Source organism: Antedon mediterranea, chromosome 1 (assembly GCF_964355755.1).
Source record: "Antedon mediterranea chromosome 1, ecAntMedi1.1, whole genome shotgun sequence".
NCBI classification, from domain to species: Eukaryota; Metazoa; Echinodermata; class Crinoidea; order Comatulida; family Antedonidae; genus Antedon; species Antedon mediterranea.
The window spans coordinates 22138967-22158444 of NC_092670.1; the positions used below are offsets into that span (position 1 = coordinate 22138967).

General features: G+C 31.9%; 1 protein-coding gene across 3 annotated transcripts in view; it reads left to right on the forward strand.

Moving 5' to 3' along the window:
- The window catches only part of LOC140062838 (inactive rhomboid protein 1-like), a 42323-nt gene that overhangs the window by 17553 nt on the left and 5292 nt on the right, over positions 1–19478 (forward strand). For 2 of the 3 annotated variants that reach the window (XM_072109202.1, XM_072109212.1), the window contains exons 3-15: positions 7765–7821; positions 9729–9931; positions 12972–13043; positions 13800–13996; positions 14276–14425; positions 15663–15840; positions 16468–16648; positions 16878–17168; positions 17651–17762; positions 18228–18302; positions 18495–18656; positions 18848–18936; positions 19326–19389. In XM_072109202.1, the coding sequence (XP_071965303.1) occupies positions 7765–7821; positions 9729–9931; positions 12972–13043; positions 13800–13996; positions 14276–14425; positions 15663–15840; positions 16468–16648; positions 16878–17168; positions 17651–17762; positions 18228–18302; positions 18495–18656; positions 18848–18936; positions 19326–19389 (1831 nt within the window). The remainder of the gene's footprint in view (positions 1–7764; positions 7822–9728; positions 9932–12971; positions 13044–13799; positions 13997–14275; positions 14426–15662; positions 15841–16467; positions 16649–16877; positions 17169–17650; positions 17763–18227; positions 18303–18494; positions 18657–18847; positions 18937–19325; positions 19390–19478) is intronic. The other variant, XM_072109220.1, reaches the window with a different exon arrangement.

The window sequence follows — 19478 nt, forward strand, 5'->3', positions numbered from 1 at the left end:
AGGCCAAATTTACTGTACAGTACAATATATTATTTGGTCTAGTAAACTCTTCACTCCATGGTTTAGTTGGACTTATTGTTTTGGCATAGTCTAAAAACAGTCGCCTTTTGCTGAGTGATCAACATCATCTTTAACCTAGTAAACTTCTTTTAATGTTATTTTCAAACAAGAGAATAATAAATTAAATGAGATTCTAATGGGTTACTTTATTAGATGATGAATAGAAGAAGGTCAAAGGTTATACCAGTTCCATCATTCTCATCACTTGCAATTGATATGAATATTATTGTGTAGCGATGATTGATGATGGTGAATAACTAGTCACTTTTATATTGGTTTTAAATTGCTGTGCCTTGGTAACACTTTACTATACTGTTTTGACTTTTGGTTCATTGCAATTTAAAGAGAAAAATATGGTGTTTTTGGCCCTAATTCCAATTTATATAAACACAGTGTTGTCAGTGGTGGAACTCTATAATGTCAACAACAATTGTATATCAGCTTGTATCAGTTAAAACTATTGTACTGTATACTGTATCAGTAAAACTACTATTTTGTTATTCAATATATACTGTAGTAGTATTAGTAGTACTCTCATTACTCGCATTACTCACAAATACTCACTCAAACTAGAAAGCCACTCCGAGAGTGCATACCTCCGCCTACTGTAAAATTCTAATACATAAGATTTCTCCGGGAAAAAATATATATATTTGTGTGTGTCTTAATGCTGTTTGTGATTTAGGCTAACTACAAAGCATGTGTATGCAAGTTTGGTGTAATGGTTATGTAACAAGCCTTTCAATTAACAATAGCTTCAGTTGACTAACAATAGAACAGCAACGCGAAAATCAAACGAGTGAATTTGAAAAGAAATAGGTTTTTAAACTACTCGCATCAAAAAAGGTGCACATTAAATCAAATTATGTTTTAAAATTACAAATCACCAATTATTGCCTTTTGTACAAAAATGAAGTTTTTTGGACAAGTAGTTCTCGAGAAAATGCAATTTCAGTTTACTTATTACTTTAAGACTGCTCGCTGGCTTTTGAAAAATTCTGTCCTATCTTTTAACACTAGCAGATCTGAAAAGTATACTAAAAAGTGGTTCAGAATTGGAACCATGGTCCCAAATGGTCCCAAAATTTAATGGAATGGTCCTTGACCACATATCTATGTATATTCATTTTGGTAAAGATCCTGTAATTACTTTTTGAGTAATCCTGCTAACAAACAAACAAACAGACAGACAGACAGACAAACAGACAGACAAACAGACAGACAGACAAACAAACACACGCGATCGATTACATATACCTCCTTGGTGGAGGTAAAATATATATTTTGAAATACAGAATGATGTACTGTGATATTTTATTGTTATATTTTAGAAATGATGATTCAATATTTGTTCAGGCTAATAACTTTAAACAATACTACTGTAATATATTCAGTGTCTTTATTAGTAATAATAGACTATTTTAAATTCTCAAGTTATGTTTGATACACATCATGACAATAATTATTATTACAGTTACTATATTGTATGTTATTGTAAAATAATGTACTCTGTGTAGACTGCACTGAATGATGTACTATGATTTTAATTATTATTTTTTAGAAATAATAATTTAATATTTGTTGAGGTTGATAACTTTAAACAATATATATATATAAATATATATTCAGTGTCTTTATTAGTAATAATAGACTATTAACATTCTCAAGTGATTTTGGTGGATCATCACTACAGTACATTCTCTTTAATTAATCATAGCTGATCTATTTATTGTGTGATGCTATTTATTCCACAGTTTGTGCCTGTGGATCATCAATGCAAATAGATTGTCCACATATGTTTTTATAAACAGTAACTGCAGAAAGCCCAACAGGATCCTTGGGGTCTATCTATTTGTCATCACCAATACATTAACCCAAATTGAATGTAAACACTCAAATGTCTAAGTAGGCTGATTGTCTCTAGCCTCAACCCTGACCTAAACCTCTCAGGCTGCTAGAAAAGTATTTCTAATAAACATCAAAACAGCAAGATACTAATAAAAAAAAAATTATGAAGTCAATAACCTATCTTATAAACTTAATTTTAATTCTATGCCAAATGATTTTGTTTTGGAGAAGTTAATTCTGTGAAATAGACAATTAAATCAAAGTAATTGCAGATTAATTTTCGAAATACAGGTGCATCCAAAAGAACATACAATTATTAAAAATAATAATTTACAAAAATAAAAGTTAAATTAAATTCCAAGAAAGTATTCTAATTATAAATGCAGAACATAATTGAATCAGTATATAATTTATAAAGCTCTGTCTACATTATCAAACTTTATGCAACAAAAAAATGTGATGTGCCCATATATGGACATGATGATATCATATCACTACAATATTTAGGCATATTACTACCATATACGGGTACATCACACTTTTTTTGTCAAACTAGTTTGATAGTGTAGACAGAGTTTAAGTCCGGATGGAATGCTAAATAAACAAATAAACTACCAAAGACTTTCAAACAATTGAAAACGAAATAAACAACTGTGCCTCCACTTATGTTGTGATATGATATTATAATCTCAAAATCGTGCAGCATGTCTCAACTTGAATCTAGCACAAAGCACAAAAAAAAGCCATCAATTCAATAGACTGCATTTGCTCTTCAATTCTTGATGAGAACATCACACAAAGTGCAAAGCCTTGCACCAATTTATATATTGAGACTTAAGATTTTCTATAATCTCAGTCTTGGGTAAATTTGTAAATTTATATTTTGATGAAGGTAAGTACATTTAATACCTAGCTGTAATTATACTGTAGTTATTAAATTCATGTTTTAGCTCCAACAACAGTACCATACGGCATAATGCGGTAGTATACAGGCTTATGTTTCTATATTGGCTCTTATTTTCTATCTTATTATAACTGTCTTCAACTTTTCATTATGATCTGCTTAAAATATAAATTTTTGTCAGATATTTTGTTGTTTTTTTTTTTCATTTTTGTGGTAAATGTATTTCAAATGTTGCAACCCATTCATTAACTACGTACAGTTGCGGAATGGAATTATCCATAATGTATGTCCCTTTTGTAGATGATGATGACATTGATATATTGTTTTATGAATTTGAACGTGTCTAATGACAAGATTCAACAGGCATAGGGACATCTTGAAATAATTATTAGTGTCTCTTATTAAGAACTGCTACAGGTAACTTGTCAAATATCATCATGATTTTCCATAACAGTATTGACACTGCATAATAACCTACAGTATATAACCATATTCATATTAAATGTAGTGAACTTTTACAATTTCTGGAGTACTAATAATAATGGTGGTAATTGGAAGAGTAAGTCCTGGACTATTCAATTTCATGATTTTTTGGAAAGTACTGTTGTACTAGTGAACTTTGTTGAGTATAGCATTCCACAAAACCCATTGATCTGTTTAAATGTACTAGTGAACTTATTCCAATTCTGGAGTATATAGCATACCACTAAACCCATTTATTGTTTAAATATACTACTACACTAGTACTAACTAGTGAACGTATACCAATTCTGGAGTATACCATACTATTAAACCCATTTATTGTTTAAATATACTACTACACTCAGGCCTGACTACACTAGTACTAACTAGGGAACTTATGCCAATTGTGGAGTATACCATACCATTAAACCCATTTATTGTTTAAATATACTACTACACTAGTACTAACTAGTGAACTTATTCCAATTCTGGAGTATACCATACCATTAAACCCATTTATTGTTTAAATATACTACTACACTAGTACTAACTAGTGAACTTATACCAATTCTGGAGTATACCATACCATTAAACCCATTTATTGTTTAAATATACTACTACACTAGTACTAACTAGTGAACTTATTCCAATTCTGGAGTATACCATACCATTAAACCCATTTATTGTTTAAATATACTACTACACTAGTACTAACTAGTGAACTTATACCAATTCTGGAGTATACCATACCATTAAACCCATTTATTGTTTAAATATACTACTACACTAGTACTAACTAGTGAACTTATTCCAATTCTGGAATATACCTTACCATACCATTAAACCCATTTATTGTTTAAATATACTACTACACTAGTACTAACTAGTGAACTTATACCAATTCTGGAGTATACCATACCATTAAACCCATTTATTGTTTAAATATACTACTGCACTAGTACTAACTAGTGAACTTATACCAATTCTGGAATATACCATACCATTAAACCCATTTATTGTTTAAATATACTACTACACTAGTACTAACTAGTGAAATTATTCCAATTCTGGAGTATACCATACCATTAAACCCATTTATTGTTTAAATATACTACTACACTAGTACTAACTAGTGAACTTATTCCAATTCTGGAGTATACCATACCATTAAACCCATTTATTGTTTAAATATACTACTACACTAGTACTAACTAGTGAACTTATTCCAATTCTGGAGTATACCATACCATTAAACCCATTTATTGTTTAAATATACTACTACACTAGTACTAACTAGTGAACTTACCTGTATACCAATTCTGGAGTATATAATATAGCATACCACTAAACCCATTTATTGTTTAAATATACTACTACACTAGTACTAACTAGTGAACTTATTCCAATTCTGGAGTATACCATACCATTAAACCCATTTATTGTTTAAATATACTACTACACTAGTACAAACTAGTGAACTTACCTGTATACCAATTCTGGAGTATACCATACTATTAAACCCATTTATTGTTTAAATATACTACTACACTAGTACTAACTAGTGAACTTATTCCAATTCTGGAGTATACCATACCATTAAACCCATTTATTGTTTAAATATACTACTACACTAGTACTAACTAGTGAACTTACCTGTATACCAATTCTGGAGTATATAATATAGCATACTATTAAACCCATTTATTGTTTAAATATACTACTACACTAGTACTATTACTAACTGAACTTATTCCAATTCTGGAGTACAGTATATACACAGTATTGTCTTTTTCTTTTAAAATTCCTTTGAATGAAGAACATTGGTTATCTTTGTAAGTGTTCATCGTCTGATTTTATTTTCTCTTTACCTTCTATTTAATTTCAAAGTACTTTAATTATTCCTCGAATTTAAGATGGTAGCGTAGGATATGAAAGTGCATTACTCCTTTCAAAAATTATTGTTTGCAAAAAACTTTCTGAAATAACACTTTCTTAAAAACTGACAGTAAATTACAATATATTTAGATATATTACAGAATCAGTGATAAAAATACCAACCATGGTAAATATTAGTACCTGTCCATCCAATAACGTCCAGCCACCTATTTTAGAATACATTTGTTGAAGAATTGAAGTGAGACTATTAATTATTCAAGTGGCCTTGATACCAGAATTCTATTTACTGGCTTTTGACTGTTTACAATCAGTTGATCACAGCAAGCCAACCAGCTTGTACCTACTCTCTCACAGCAAGTATCTGTCAGGGATTACAAGCTTCAACTCACCCAGACTAAACAATATATACAAAGATTTTTAAACGATTTTTAATTATCTCTGATCAGGACGATTGACTCCAATTGATGATACAACTATTAAGCTGGAATTATAATATTTTTGTCAGTTTGCAACTTAAGTTCTTTATCTAGTAAAAGTAACTTAATAGAATTGTACTTTTTTGGGATGTAACTACTGTACTTGTTAATTCTGATTTGGTCATTATGTTGTCACGAAAAGTTGCAATGGAAGTTATCGCCGAGGAGGAGGATAGTACAGTTACTTTAACTCAAGTTGTGTAAGTATTTGATAAATAGTATTATGCTTTAAAGTGCTAAAACCTTTTGTTTAATCTTCTGAAGAATTTGAGATAAAGCTTGAAATTTATTGGAAAGAGAAACAATTTTATTTATCAATACAATTTTGAAGTTCATTTTACAGGACTTGTAAAGAGAAACTCTTGTAAAAAGATTTCTTTTTTGGTCAACAAGACCTGTTAGCTTTAACCCAGAGGTAGATACATTTATACCCTAACATTTTAATATATATAATAAATGAGTCTAAATACTGGCAACCTTACCTTTTAACTATTATTATTTTAATCAGTATTCCGATAATAGTAATACATACAGTAGCATGACATTTCTATACAAATGGCATTACTGATTTCTAGTGTAAACATAACCACATTTTTGGAATACACAAGTTGTAGGCATCATAGCAATGACAGGTTATAAAGCACCTGGCTCCAGTTAGGAAAAGGTGTGTTTGGTGGATAAAGATCTTGGTTAATAAGGATTATATTTAATCCATAAATAAATGAGATTTAAATGGATAGAGCTTTAGACAAGGACAAAATATAATGTAACAACAAATTACAATAAATGAAAAACAAGAATATAATTAATCTATATAAATATTCGGTTTACCAATGGCATAATTCAGTGCAACTCACAAAACAATATAATGATACCATAAAATATGAAAACAATTAGTACCACCTCGCCTCCCTCAAAACCAAACATTGCCTGTTGTATTTATTCATTTATCGACAATGCTCTCCTAAAAAGTATACTTGTTGCAGTATACTAAATTTTATCCTGTTTTGACTTATTTGAAAATGAATAAAAATAGTAATTCTTAGATGGGACTCGAACCCACAACCTTCATATCACTAGCATGGTGTTCATACTTCTAGACCACAAGTTTGTGTTGATAGCTAGGGTTAGATTTGAGCCCAAGCAAGGAAGCAGCAAATACTACACCGTCACCAGTATGATGACATGTTTCCTAATATGTTTGTGAAGTAATCTTTGCATTAGAGGGCTAAAGTTCAATAGTTTAAATAATTAAACAATTATCAACTATTATTTAATTAAATATAACAACATTTAGGGTCCAAAAACTTGCATAGAAATCTAATAATGTATCTATCAGAATACTGTACTGTTTTAAGTTGTGATGAGGTTTCAAAATGGTATGTTATTTGTATCATGGTAGAATGGTTACCAGATGTTTGATGCCTGCTACTGGTCTGTGCCTAGCAGCACTCAACATTAAGTTTTACCACCTGTATTAACAGTCTTTAATTGGCTGACATTGTTTTTTTCCTGCCAATTACATACAACGGGTGTGGCCTATTTCATCTGTAATGATATCAGTGTTAACAATGGATTTTAAATTAACTTGGTATAAAGAGATGTAACAGTATCTACATCCAAGAACAGATTAGCTGGCTTGGTGCTCAAGGTTGAATAAGTGGCAAGGAGGACATTCTTTGGTTCTCTCTTAGGATAAGTAGGTACATATGCAAGATTAAGGTGGGTAGAGAGCAGTAAAAATAGCATAGCTGGTAAATATAGTAATATATTTAACAATTGAATCCAATTGAATTTTTACTTTTGCATACATGTGGCGCTTGTGCAGTAAGTGTAATCAAGACTATGTACAGTATAGTATTTCGTATTGCCTTAGATATACCGTCGTGGGATATACTATTTACACTAAAACTAAAACTAATTGAATACTTAATTGAAAATCACATTTACAATAGTTGAAATGCAGCTTTAAAAAATACTTTACCTTGCTCTATGCAGCTTTTAAAAACTTTTTGTAAAGATTAAAGTTGTTCTACTATTTTTTAATATTGCTGCATGGTTTTACCTTTAACTCCATTTTGATTTTACCCATGCTAACTGCTAACTTTTTGTAATTAGAAGCAAGACAAACACAAGTAGCTCAAATAAGACGCTACCAGGGTTTGAAAAAAGAAGGTAAGGTCCCTGCTACCAGTATCGCTGCTACCAGCTGCTGTGCCCTTTGACCCCAAGTAGCTTCTAGCATCTGCTGTGTCCTACCCCAGCGTTCCTGCTACTAGTACCAGCTACTATCTCTTCATACCCCCGCTTCCCTGCTGCCAGTTGCTGCCTCCTCTTACCTCCAAGCCCTCTGCTACTGATTAGCTCGTTTCCCAGTGTTCATGCTACCACCTGCTATCTCCTCTTACCACAGGTTCCCCTCACAGTCACTGCTTGTATTTCCTACCTTGCTGCTTGTTTTCTCCTGCTACTATACTAGTACTTGCTTTTCCATCCTCTGCTGCTGTACTATCTTTTCCTATGCTCTACTGTAGCTTCCCCCTACTACTGCTACTCTCTCTCTAGAAATGTCTTGTTGACAACAACATTAATAGTAGGTTATTAAAGAATACTAGACAAAGAAATACCAATCTAAGGATATGCCTAATGGTGCAAGAATCCAGTAATATCATTTACCATATGAAATTGTGGGGTTTTCTCAACCCAGTTAGGCTGTGTTCACACTGATATAGTACGGTGAATTTTAGAATTAGAATGTTATAAAATGCGAACCCAACCTTATAATTTAAGTTTTGCCGCCCACTAATCTAGTATTCTTATAGTAATTCTGTTTATGTTGTTATTATATTTAGCATGTTTGAGTACAGTACATATTATACTATTCATAGTCTATTTTATCTTATTTTGTTAGGTTACAATGCTACAATGATAATTCACTTTTGCCATGACCTTACCCAAACTTGGCAAAAAAGAACAAATAAAGAAATAAATACTCTATCACTTGTTTTATTCAGTAAAGATTTTTTTGTGTGATAACATTTGATTTTTATCTTTAAAGTTTGTTTATTTCAAACAAATTATCGATAATATAAAATGCTTTCTATAGAAGATTCAAAAGTGCCAAAGTTGTTTTAAAAACCTTGTGAACTGTGTCAAACATGATTTAACGTGAACCTTCCAAAACCATTGTTGTGAATGCTTTTTGTGTTGTTATTGTCATTCATTCTAAACTCTCTTTACTGCTTGACTTAGTAATTTAATTTTTTTTTACAAAAGATTCCAAAAGTTCACAGACATCTCAGGTTTGTGTGTTGGGACCTATTTTGCCCCAACATGACTTGTCACTTCCGACATGTCTAAAATTTGGTTTTAAGTTCAAAAGTGTAATACTTTCAAAAGAATTTATTATAATAAAGTTTAATTCGAAAAAACGTCATAAAACTGAGAGTAAACACTATTATTCTAACCCAAATTCCTTTTTTTAAATTATACATTGTAGATAGAAGAGAAACATTTTAAATTTAAAAAATTAAATAAGTATTGCTAGGTTTGCATTGGGAGAATAAATGCTTTTTAAAGAGACATCTTACCCAACAAAGTACTCCTTATAGAGAGGATACAGTTAGCAAATTTATATTTAATTTATATATTATTATAGACTTCAAAATGTCCTTTCATTAATGAACTAATTGCACCTTTTTATTTGTGTGGTTTGTATTCATATCTAGAATATTAAATCAAAATTTGTTTTTTTTTTATCACATTTTAGGTGTTTGTATGGCATGTTTTAATGCATGCTATGATCTAATATTTTGTTAATGATAAACAGTAAACTATATTCTTTAACAAAATATGATTATAATTGCTAAATATTTGAAAATACTATCTCTAAGCAGGTAACTGAGTGGTGCATAATGAGCTGACACAGGTCAAAGTTCATAATGCACTGACTGACAAATTCATATGAAATATACACACAACGCTTGTTTAATTTTGATTAATTTCTTTTTGTTCTGAAATGTATACATTTATTTGTAAATTTTAATATTTCTTATATAATTTGTGGTTCTTGATTTTTATAGTCGGATTCAAAGCTACGCAACTAACTTCTTCGGCGTGGGTGATGATTTTCAAGAAGACAGCAAACGTTGGCAGCGACGGCGTTCACGTCACTTGAGTCGGCGTCACGGAGGGTTAAAGAAAGACGTGGAGGAGCGAATGGAGGAGGCGGAATTGGAGTCAATTATGGGTGTGGCATCTCTTCCTCATGTAGTTGATCCTTTTGGTATGCTTAGCATGTGTTATGTTTAACATTTTTATAACAAATCCACCTTAATATATCAAACTGAAGTTTACTCTATTGACTACAGTCTTTATGTGGTAATTTTAGTTAAGATACTCTGTATATCCTCTGTATTTCTTCTTTAGAATTACTGCAGTAATTTTACCAATGGTCTTATGCTGTGATTTTGGTAACGTTACTGCACTAATTTTTCTGTATTAACTACAGTCTTTCAGTGAAGATAATATACAGTATATATCTTCTGGGATTCTTTCTGTATCATTGCAGTAATTTTGCAGTGGTATCTGCAGTCCTTATGCAGTGATTTTGGTAACGTTACTGCAGTATTTGCTGTAATTCTACTTCTAATTTCTTATGAAAGTTACTTCCCCAACTACAGTATTTATCATCTTTATATTCAAGTTGGTTGTGATAGTTTAGGATTCAAAATACATACATTGTATAATATTATCAAAGCTACTGTAGTGTACTGGATGGAGTGTAGTAGAAACTGTTGACTTGAATTAAAGAAAGAGCCCATGAACTTTGAAAAGTCTCTAACTCGGTAAACAACATTTCAGACTGATTTGGTAAAGAAAAGAGTTCCTTTAAAATATTCAGATTAGTATTAAAAAAATGCTATCTACACAGCTTTTAAATTATATAACTGTAGGCCTTTTTCGTTGTCCTGACATTTATCATTTCTTATCCTACAAATCATCTTTCTTTTGTCACTTTCCCCTCATACCATTATTTTTTTTTGGTTTAAAAATAACTGTTAATCAATATTCTATTTTCCAGTAGGAGGTTTATTGGTATTTTATAGCTGTTTGGTTGTTTTCAATGCCATAGTACAGTGACCGTATTTGAATGGTATTGTTCTTCATTTTAGCCTCAAGGCTATTCATTTTGTGAAGGAAGATTTTATAAATGAGCTTCAATTTTATTCAGTTTTTACTGAATCTGATACACTTGGAGAATGAAGAAATAAGATAATTTCAATAGAGTTTGAAATATCTTAATTTCTGTTGATGGTAATTTATGTGAATTATATCAGTCTGTTGCAAAACAAGGGATACTTATTATCAGAGCTCAATAGTGGTGGATCCATGGAGGTGTGATACTAATTGGCCCACATTTCCCCTTTTGAAATGAAGATGTCGTCTAAGCTGATTTCCTACCCCAACCCAATATCCTGGATTCCTCTACTCACGAATGTAGCATGCTTTGGTTTGTTGTGCAAGTTGGCTTTGTTTCTGCATTTGATTTTTATCAACAGTAGAACCCGTTCTTTGGGGCACCCCTATTTTAAGGGGACACGTTGTTCGGTCCCAAATGGGTCCGGTTCTACTGTTTTTTGCATCTTTGAATGATTTAAGGTTTTTAATCTGATGATGGAGTGGGAACATTGCATGATGCATGTCGGTAACATCTGACACATACATCTTTTGATAAAACTACAGTTAAAAGTATCACTACTTTTTGTGTAGTAGTACAATATAAATAATATGATCACAGCTACAGTACTATATCTATAAGTATTTTAATATAATTATTTTTGCCTTTTTGTAAAGCAAAATCCCATTATTGACCAGTTAAAAATAGAATTTTAGCAACCAATAATGTTTGCTACTCTACTGTGTATTTCCTAAACATTAGGACAAACTAAATGGATATGCACACATGTACAATTATTGCTATTTTAAATTGAAAGCAAAATGTGGCCTAAAGTCTTCCTATCACGCTAATAGCAAATGTTTCCATGACTTGCATCATACACAGTGTTGGCAGTTCCTACGTAAATGTATGGAAAATGTTCTTTTGTGAACCATGGAATTAGCACTGGAATGCAGAGCTATGCCTATAGTAGTAGCGTTAACTCCTAAGTGAAACAGGTAGGATAAACTTCCTTGCTTAACACAACATGTGTTACATCAATCTTAGGTGAATAAGACAGTATCACATAAGCATTGACATTAACACCACTAAACGGGTCAGTTCATGCGTTGAAAACAATTTAATTAAAGGAAATTTGTGGATAGGTATAGAGGATGCCTATGAGGGCACATAGTGTCATGTGTATCTAACACTACAGTGTACTGCATTTAAATAAAGCAGTTTTGTGGAACAGTAAGGGTATGTGACGTTGTACAGTTGAGGTGCGTAGTGTGTAGTATTTTAAGTCGTCCATGGGTAGGAAGTTGGATAGTTAGAGAGCATGCCTATGAGAGCACATAGTGTGATAGAATGTGATTACAGCACTACTGTACTTTGTTTGTAGACCAGTTTTGTGGAACAGTATTGAGTATAAATACTAGTAGTGTGAGACATTGTTGGTATGTAGTGTGTAGCATTTATAAGTCTCTGGTTAGGTAGTTGGAAATTTGTAAATAGGTAGGTATATGCCTATTTGTACACACACACCATATTCATACAAAATTGTTCAAACCAGCATTGGTATGTAAATTAACCTAATTATTAATGAAATATGCATTTTTAATAACAAAATAATATTTTGCTTGTTGCATTAATTACTCTAATTGAGTAAATGTGCATGATTGTAAGATAAAATACACATTTTGATAATGTTTAATTAGAAATCAATTTATAACATTAAACATGTGGACATACAATTTGAAAATTACATAAAAATTAAAAAATTAAACATTGCAAATACATGCTTAAGATGTTTACAAAATAAAATTGCTAGGAAGATCTGTTTTATTAAACATAATTTGATATATGAATTAACATAATTTGATATATCAACTGACTTCATAGCAGTGTCCTACAAAGGTACATGTGTTAACTATTAAAATCATGACATTCATAGACTTAAAACAAAAACTGTCTGCTTTCAAATATTAATCATCACACACATGAACTCAATGCATAGTAATTATAACCAACTTTGTCGCTTGAAAGTATCCTTTGGCCGTTTGTCAACATTTTCTGTTTTTACGGAAGTGTTAATAACCAACACAGCACCTTTTGAGAACATAAGTTTTGCTAGCCTGCTTAAAATAAAACTTTTATGCCTCAGCTGCAAGGAAGAAAGGCAAGGGTCCTGTGAGATATCAGGCTGTGAAAAAATGGAACGAAGTAAAGCATAAAGGTGAGATAGGCCTAAAAATGTTTGCATGAGTTTCCTACAGGTTTGGAGGTTGTTTTATATTCCTGAGGATTTGTGGTTGTTGTTCAGCTAGTTTTAAAAATTGTATTCTTAAGATTGTAAGCAATGTATAATTACAAATAATGTAATAAAACTTGGAGATTTAATAAATAAGTCCGAAACAAATTAGGGCATTAAAATAGTGCAGAGAGATACAAGATTTAAAGGCTTCTGTGTTACAAGAGGTCAATGAACTGTCAATGTGTTTCGCCTCACTGGCTGCTACAAATTTGGGCTCAGAAATCGTGGCATATAAATCTATACTTGTGTATTGTTGTGAGTGAGTTTATTACTTTTTACTTAGTGATGAAGGTATTACTGTCTCTTATATAAAGTCTGACAAGGTAGTGAAGTCTTTATCCTATTGCTACTACAGTACATTTAAAATGCCTTGAATATAGTGTCATAAATCTGTTTTGATGATGTTTTTTCTATTTATTCCATATTGTTTATGAAATACATTGTAGAATTTACACTCTGTGTTTTAATTATTTTCATTCATTAGTTTTAATTATTCATTTATTTTTGTTCATTACTTGATTTTGAATCTATTTTTTCCATCTATCTATTTCTACTTTTCCTTATTTTGTAATCATTTATATTTAATAACAATTGTTTTTAAGTATCCCCTGTTTTTCACTTGTTACTTTGTCAAAATTTAGCATTATTGATGAGTTGCATGTCATGTTATCTTTGCAGCCAAGCCCAGGCCAAAAGGCGACGAGGTAGATGGAGCAAGACGAGCCTATCAGAGCAGCCAGGCCCATTCTGTAGCAACCACAACCGCCACATCAAGTACCTACAAAAGGGCTTTATCACGTCAGTTATCAAGGCAGAGGAGTAAACGACAATCTGTGGCCAAGATGGGATGGGATGCACTCAAGTCCACTATTGGAGTAAGTCTAATCTATAAATATTAAGTCTATGATTGCAGTAAATTTCCCGAGTGAAGTTTGCTCTTGTTGGAATAGTAAATAGTTCATACAATAATTATGCAAAATGCTTTCTTTATGTCTTATCGTTAAAAAGGCTTCAATTTCAACTCCTGTACGATTTTATTCTAATCTAAAAATTAAATTCCATTAAGACGAAGAAGTAGGGTTTAACAACTTATTATTCTAAAAACTATACAACAATTTAGTTATAATCATAATTGTTTGTTTTCTTAATTTCAGCGTCCTCAACCAAAGATGAGTAGATCACATGACACACTAGTGCACCAACGACCACCTATGATTCATAGTCGTAGTTTTGCCCCTGCAAACACAATGATGGATGAGATTGACGATTCCGATATCGATATGTCATTCTTCTCTCCAACATTTGTAAGTATATAACATGGCATAACATCCCTTATCCCTCCAAGACAGCTAATCTGTATTGGTAAATGATATTTTATATTGGTGTCTTTTCTCTAACAGTTTTAACAGAACTTTGTTTACCCACAGTAATAATTAAACACTTCCAATGATAGAAAATGTTTGGTTTTGTACTAATTTGACTTTATATTTTAAACAGGAAAGAAAGTATAAATGTTTATTGACATAACAATCATATTCAATAACATCTTTCATTCATAATTATGATAACATTTCTTTTCTTTAAATATAGAATTACAACAGAGGACAGCCTATCCTTATTATAATTATATACATATATACTATCAAATTTTAACAAATATATTTTAAACAAATAAAACAATATGTGAATTAGTATGGAACATTATCTAATGTATGTTTCAATGTTCATATTTAGTTTATAGTCTTTTTACAAAAAAAGAGCATTGAAAAATATGAAATAAAACTTATGTAAAGGTATTGTATTAAAAAATGAATAAAAATGCACGCTAAGAATATTGAATTGGGAAACGATTTGTGAATGCGTAATGGATGATTCTCCTGTTGTCTCAATTAATAAAACCTTTTACGTTTTCAATTCCTTATTGACCTCTTGTTAACCTTTCCAGCTCGTTCTCCGCTTTTTTTTATTAATTACTTCAAGACATAATCCTATTCTATGAGGATGAGATGTTTTATTTATTATTTGTTCTAATTATAACTAATAATTTATGGTAATGACTGGTCAAAATCATATACTGTACAGTATAGACAATTTACCAGCCAGACCTGTTAGTGGTGATGATAAATAAGAAGTCAAGAATATAATTATAATTTTAATTCATGTATAATAATTAATTATAACAATATTGAGGTTAGAATTATAGTAATATCAATGGTTATTTTTATATTTGTTTAAATATAAAGCAGTCTTTAAAAGAAGTAATATATATAATTTTTAGGTAAATAAAATTTATAATTCTTGCTAGATGTTAACAATTGTTAAAATAGAAAAAATAGAGTTTACAATAAAAATTTAAGACTGAAAACTAAAACATACTGCACTCCCCTATACTCTTTAAAGTATTTTATTTATACTTCACACACCACGCAAATCAAACTACCCACAATGCACTGCTTTATCTCTACTCAATCTTTTTTTCATTCATTTTATTTCTCCTCTGCATGTTTCACTTTCCATCCATTCACCATTCACTCGTTGCAGATATCCCCAATGTCTGATGATAGATACGATGATGAGGTGTTCTTTGACTTTTCACCAAAGGCTGATCGTCGTAAAATGCCGCTGCCATCAAGGCCCTCACAGTCACCTCTTCAGCAGTCAAGAGACCTGTCAACCAGCTTGTCAAATCTTCCAGGCTTAGAAACACTGACAAACCAGGGTAAATTATACATTAAAATAAAGCTATGATTTGCTTAGAAGCTAGCATTATTATCAATATAAAAGAAGGTGCATTCTTACTGTTCCCAATCCAGATCATCCTGTTGATTGGCAATTAAAGAAACAGATGTAAAATCAATAATGTTAGCTTTGCTGTTCCAGCTAATAATAATAATAATACAAATTTCTAAAGGGCACTTTACACAGACGAGCGTTAACAGTAATAAAAAATATAGAATGTATGTTATTCCATATGACCATTTACACACATCGCGGAGCAGACAGGCTGTTTCCCTCAGGATAGATACGGATTCTATGTGGGACAAGTAACGCAGTTTTCCGCTTACTGTTACCGCTCGTCTATTGGCCTTAAAGGTTAGTCCCCGATCTGGATTTATACAATCCATTAGTTTCGCATACATGGATGGTATAAGAATACGCTTTCATGTAACTCAACACACTGCAACAATATGACACATACCTATGTCTGATTAGGGGCATATATGATTGGCCGATGTGATAAAGCCATATTTCATGGTCATGTTCGAGCTGTGATAACATTAGAATTGAATTTCTAGTGAATTATATAACCTCTTTGTTGAATACTTACACAATTTCTTTTAATTAGCTGGTAAGCTTAAAGATGCAGTCAAGAAGGTTGGCAAAAAGGGAAAACAAAAATTGAAGAAGGATTCTGGATCCCGGGAACAAATGGAAGACGAACCACTGATGGACAACAGGATGGCACCAAGTCCAGGAGCAGGAGATAAAATGGACAAGTCGAAAGCTGCTGCATTTAGTAAAATGATGTAATTGTCAAATTTTATCGAGTAAATTTCATGTGCCTATCCACAAAAATAAATGTTGATGTACTCTATTATTGCCTTTTTAGTACTTTTTTATCTAAGTTGCAAAACTCTACAGAATTGAATATAGGCACAGCCATGTGTTTAATTTATTATTTTATATCAACACAGTTGACCATGCATTGATTGCCCTATTTAAGATTTATACCCAAAATCATGTTTTATTTTCTAGGCCTACAAGTATAGGATGGCGTAAACCAAGGCAGGAACGATTTGATCCCCCACTTTACAAAAGTCCTCCACCAGAAGTCGAAATGGATCTTACAGATTCGGCAAGACCTCAAAAGGATATGCCAGGAAGGCGGAATAAAATTGCAGAGAAGGTGATGGCGGCTGCGTTTAATCACTCGGAACGACGTCAGATTGGTAAAGGTTTGGTGGGACGTGTGTTAAATAGAAGTTATCGAAAACAGAGGATAGATAGTGAGGTGAAACAACAACTAGAAAGTATTGAAGACCATAGGTAAGCTGATGGTCATTTCAAGATTGGGATGAAAGTAGGAGAGTTAATTATAGAGAAGGGTTAATAAAGGTTAAGAAGGGTGGCTAATGATAACACAGTAAAATAAATCTTCTTTATGCGCTTAAAAACACAACCATGGTCAAAGAAATGAAAGCTACAACAAAAACATGGATAAGAAATTTGAGCCAAGATTTAAATTGTTCGATAGAGAGGATTTAACTAAAAGTATTTTTTTTTAACCTCTTATTGCCATCTTATAAGTTGATGTCATCTGTTTTTTCTTGTTTTTTTTTCATGGAAATAAAAGTGAATTAAAACGATTGATGCACAATCATCGGATGCTCCTCGTTACCATTGGTTCTGCCTTTAATGCGACAATTTTTAGTAATGTAAACATGTTATTTACTGTACATTGTTTTTTATGGTTTTTAGTATTGTAAATATATGTTTGATTACTAAATGCTGTACATTCTTTTTTGCAGGCCTTATTTTACATATTGGTTAACAACAGTACATGTGGTCATATTAATAATATCCCTCGTCTTCTATGGCTTTGCACCAATAGGATTTACATATACTCAAAGAAGAGACTTAGTAAGTGTTTTTATGTTGTTAATTAGTTTTATTTATTTTTTATATATTGAAATATTTTATTTATACTGGGGAACCTCTTCAGTCAAATACCAGTCTTCCAGAGGGCCCAATTATACTGTGATGTACTGCTAATACACCAGGGTAACTTCCTACTCCTCTCAAAGATGTACTAGGTTCTTTAAAGTGTGCAAAAGCCAGATGTGTACACTGGACCTAAGGTTTATAGTCCTTATCTGAGAAGACTCATTCTACCACCAAAATCATGGAGCGGGTGAGCCTCGAACATTTGCCTACGCAATTTCGGTTCCACTGTCTTACTCCCTCTCACCAAGGTCCCACCAAGATTGTGGTTAAAACCCACACTTTCGTAACACTCTACTATTGTCTAGGCATGCCCTATTATCATTTTTATTTACATCTTTCCACTGCTCAGCTGAAATTTTGTTGTTTTCATTTCTGTTGCAGGTTTTACAGGCAAATTTAGTTGTAGAAACTGTTGGGTATATGGAACCAGACAATTTTTGGATTGGTCCAAGGCCGGTAAGTCCTTCAATATATATATATATATGTTGTGCACGATTTGTACAATTAGAAATTGCACAAAGCTTTCCTTACACAGTCAAATATCTTGCTCATATTGCGCAGCGATATTTGAAGCTGCTATTCATGCATAATATAAACTGTATAATTGTATATAATTGTGACTGCATTGTACATACTTGTTATTTACAGGCTGATCTTATTCACCTTGGAGCTAAGTATTCACCATGTATGCATAGAGACGAGCAAGTCTATGTCAGGTTAGCAGATATACGAAGAGAAGAAAATGATACCGGATGCTGTATCCGTACGGATAACGCTGGATGTGTCCAAACTGTTAGTTCTATGTGTTCAGTGGGTAACATCTTATTTTTTCAACAATAAAATATATAAACAATTTTAAACAGTAAGTCTTTGAAATTAAATGAATGAAATGATTTTCTTCCAGTGCACAATGTTTAAAATTATGCTGTCAGATATTAAGCTGCCATGTGTTTATAAAGATTGTCTTTATACTCTACTTATACTATACTTAATTTATCTAGACTAGCTTTGCAACTTTTGCCAAATGGTCAATTAACAGTGGTCCAAACAATCTTAGAAGATCAGGTCCAGTATGTGGTCAAGACCATCGGTTAGTAGCATTGTATTATTTATATTTATTTGCATGCCACATTTATATATTAATAATGTTTTTGAACAGATAGGGTCGCCCTGTTCACATCACTTCGACTCTATGTGTTTGATTCAAACATCTTGTTAGATTTAGTATTGTCCTAAAGTGGGTGTCCTCACTCAGGACTCTGGAATTCAAAGAACTAGGATGGAACCTATGTATAATATTACCTTAAAAGCTTATTTCTATAGTTCGTAGATAAATTACTTCGAGATCATGTGACATCACTTGTTACACAGCAAACGGCCTAAGCATTGAATGAATTTTCAATGTTGGATCTCTATGTTAACAAGCATTGTACTTCATTTGTTTCTTAATACTATCCTTATATGTTTCGTTGTGTTTAGGACATGTAAAGTGCCTGCATCTGTAAAGCCTAATGAATGGCCCGATGACATCACAAAGTGGCCTGTGAGTAAATCCGTATTTTACATTTTAATGTTCAACCTGTCCCTGCTGCTATAACTACATTTGATTGATTGTTTATACAATAATACATT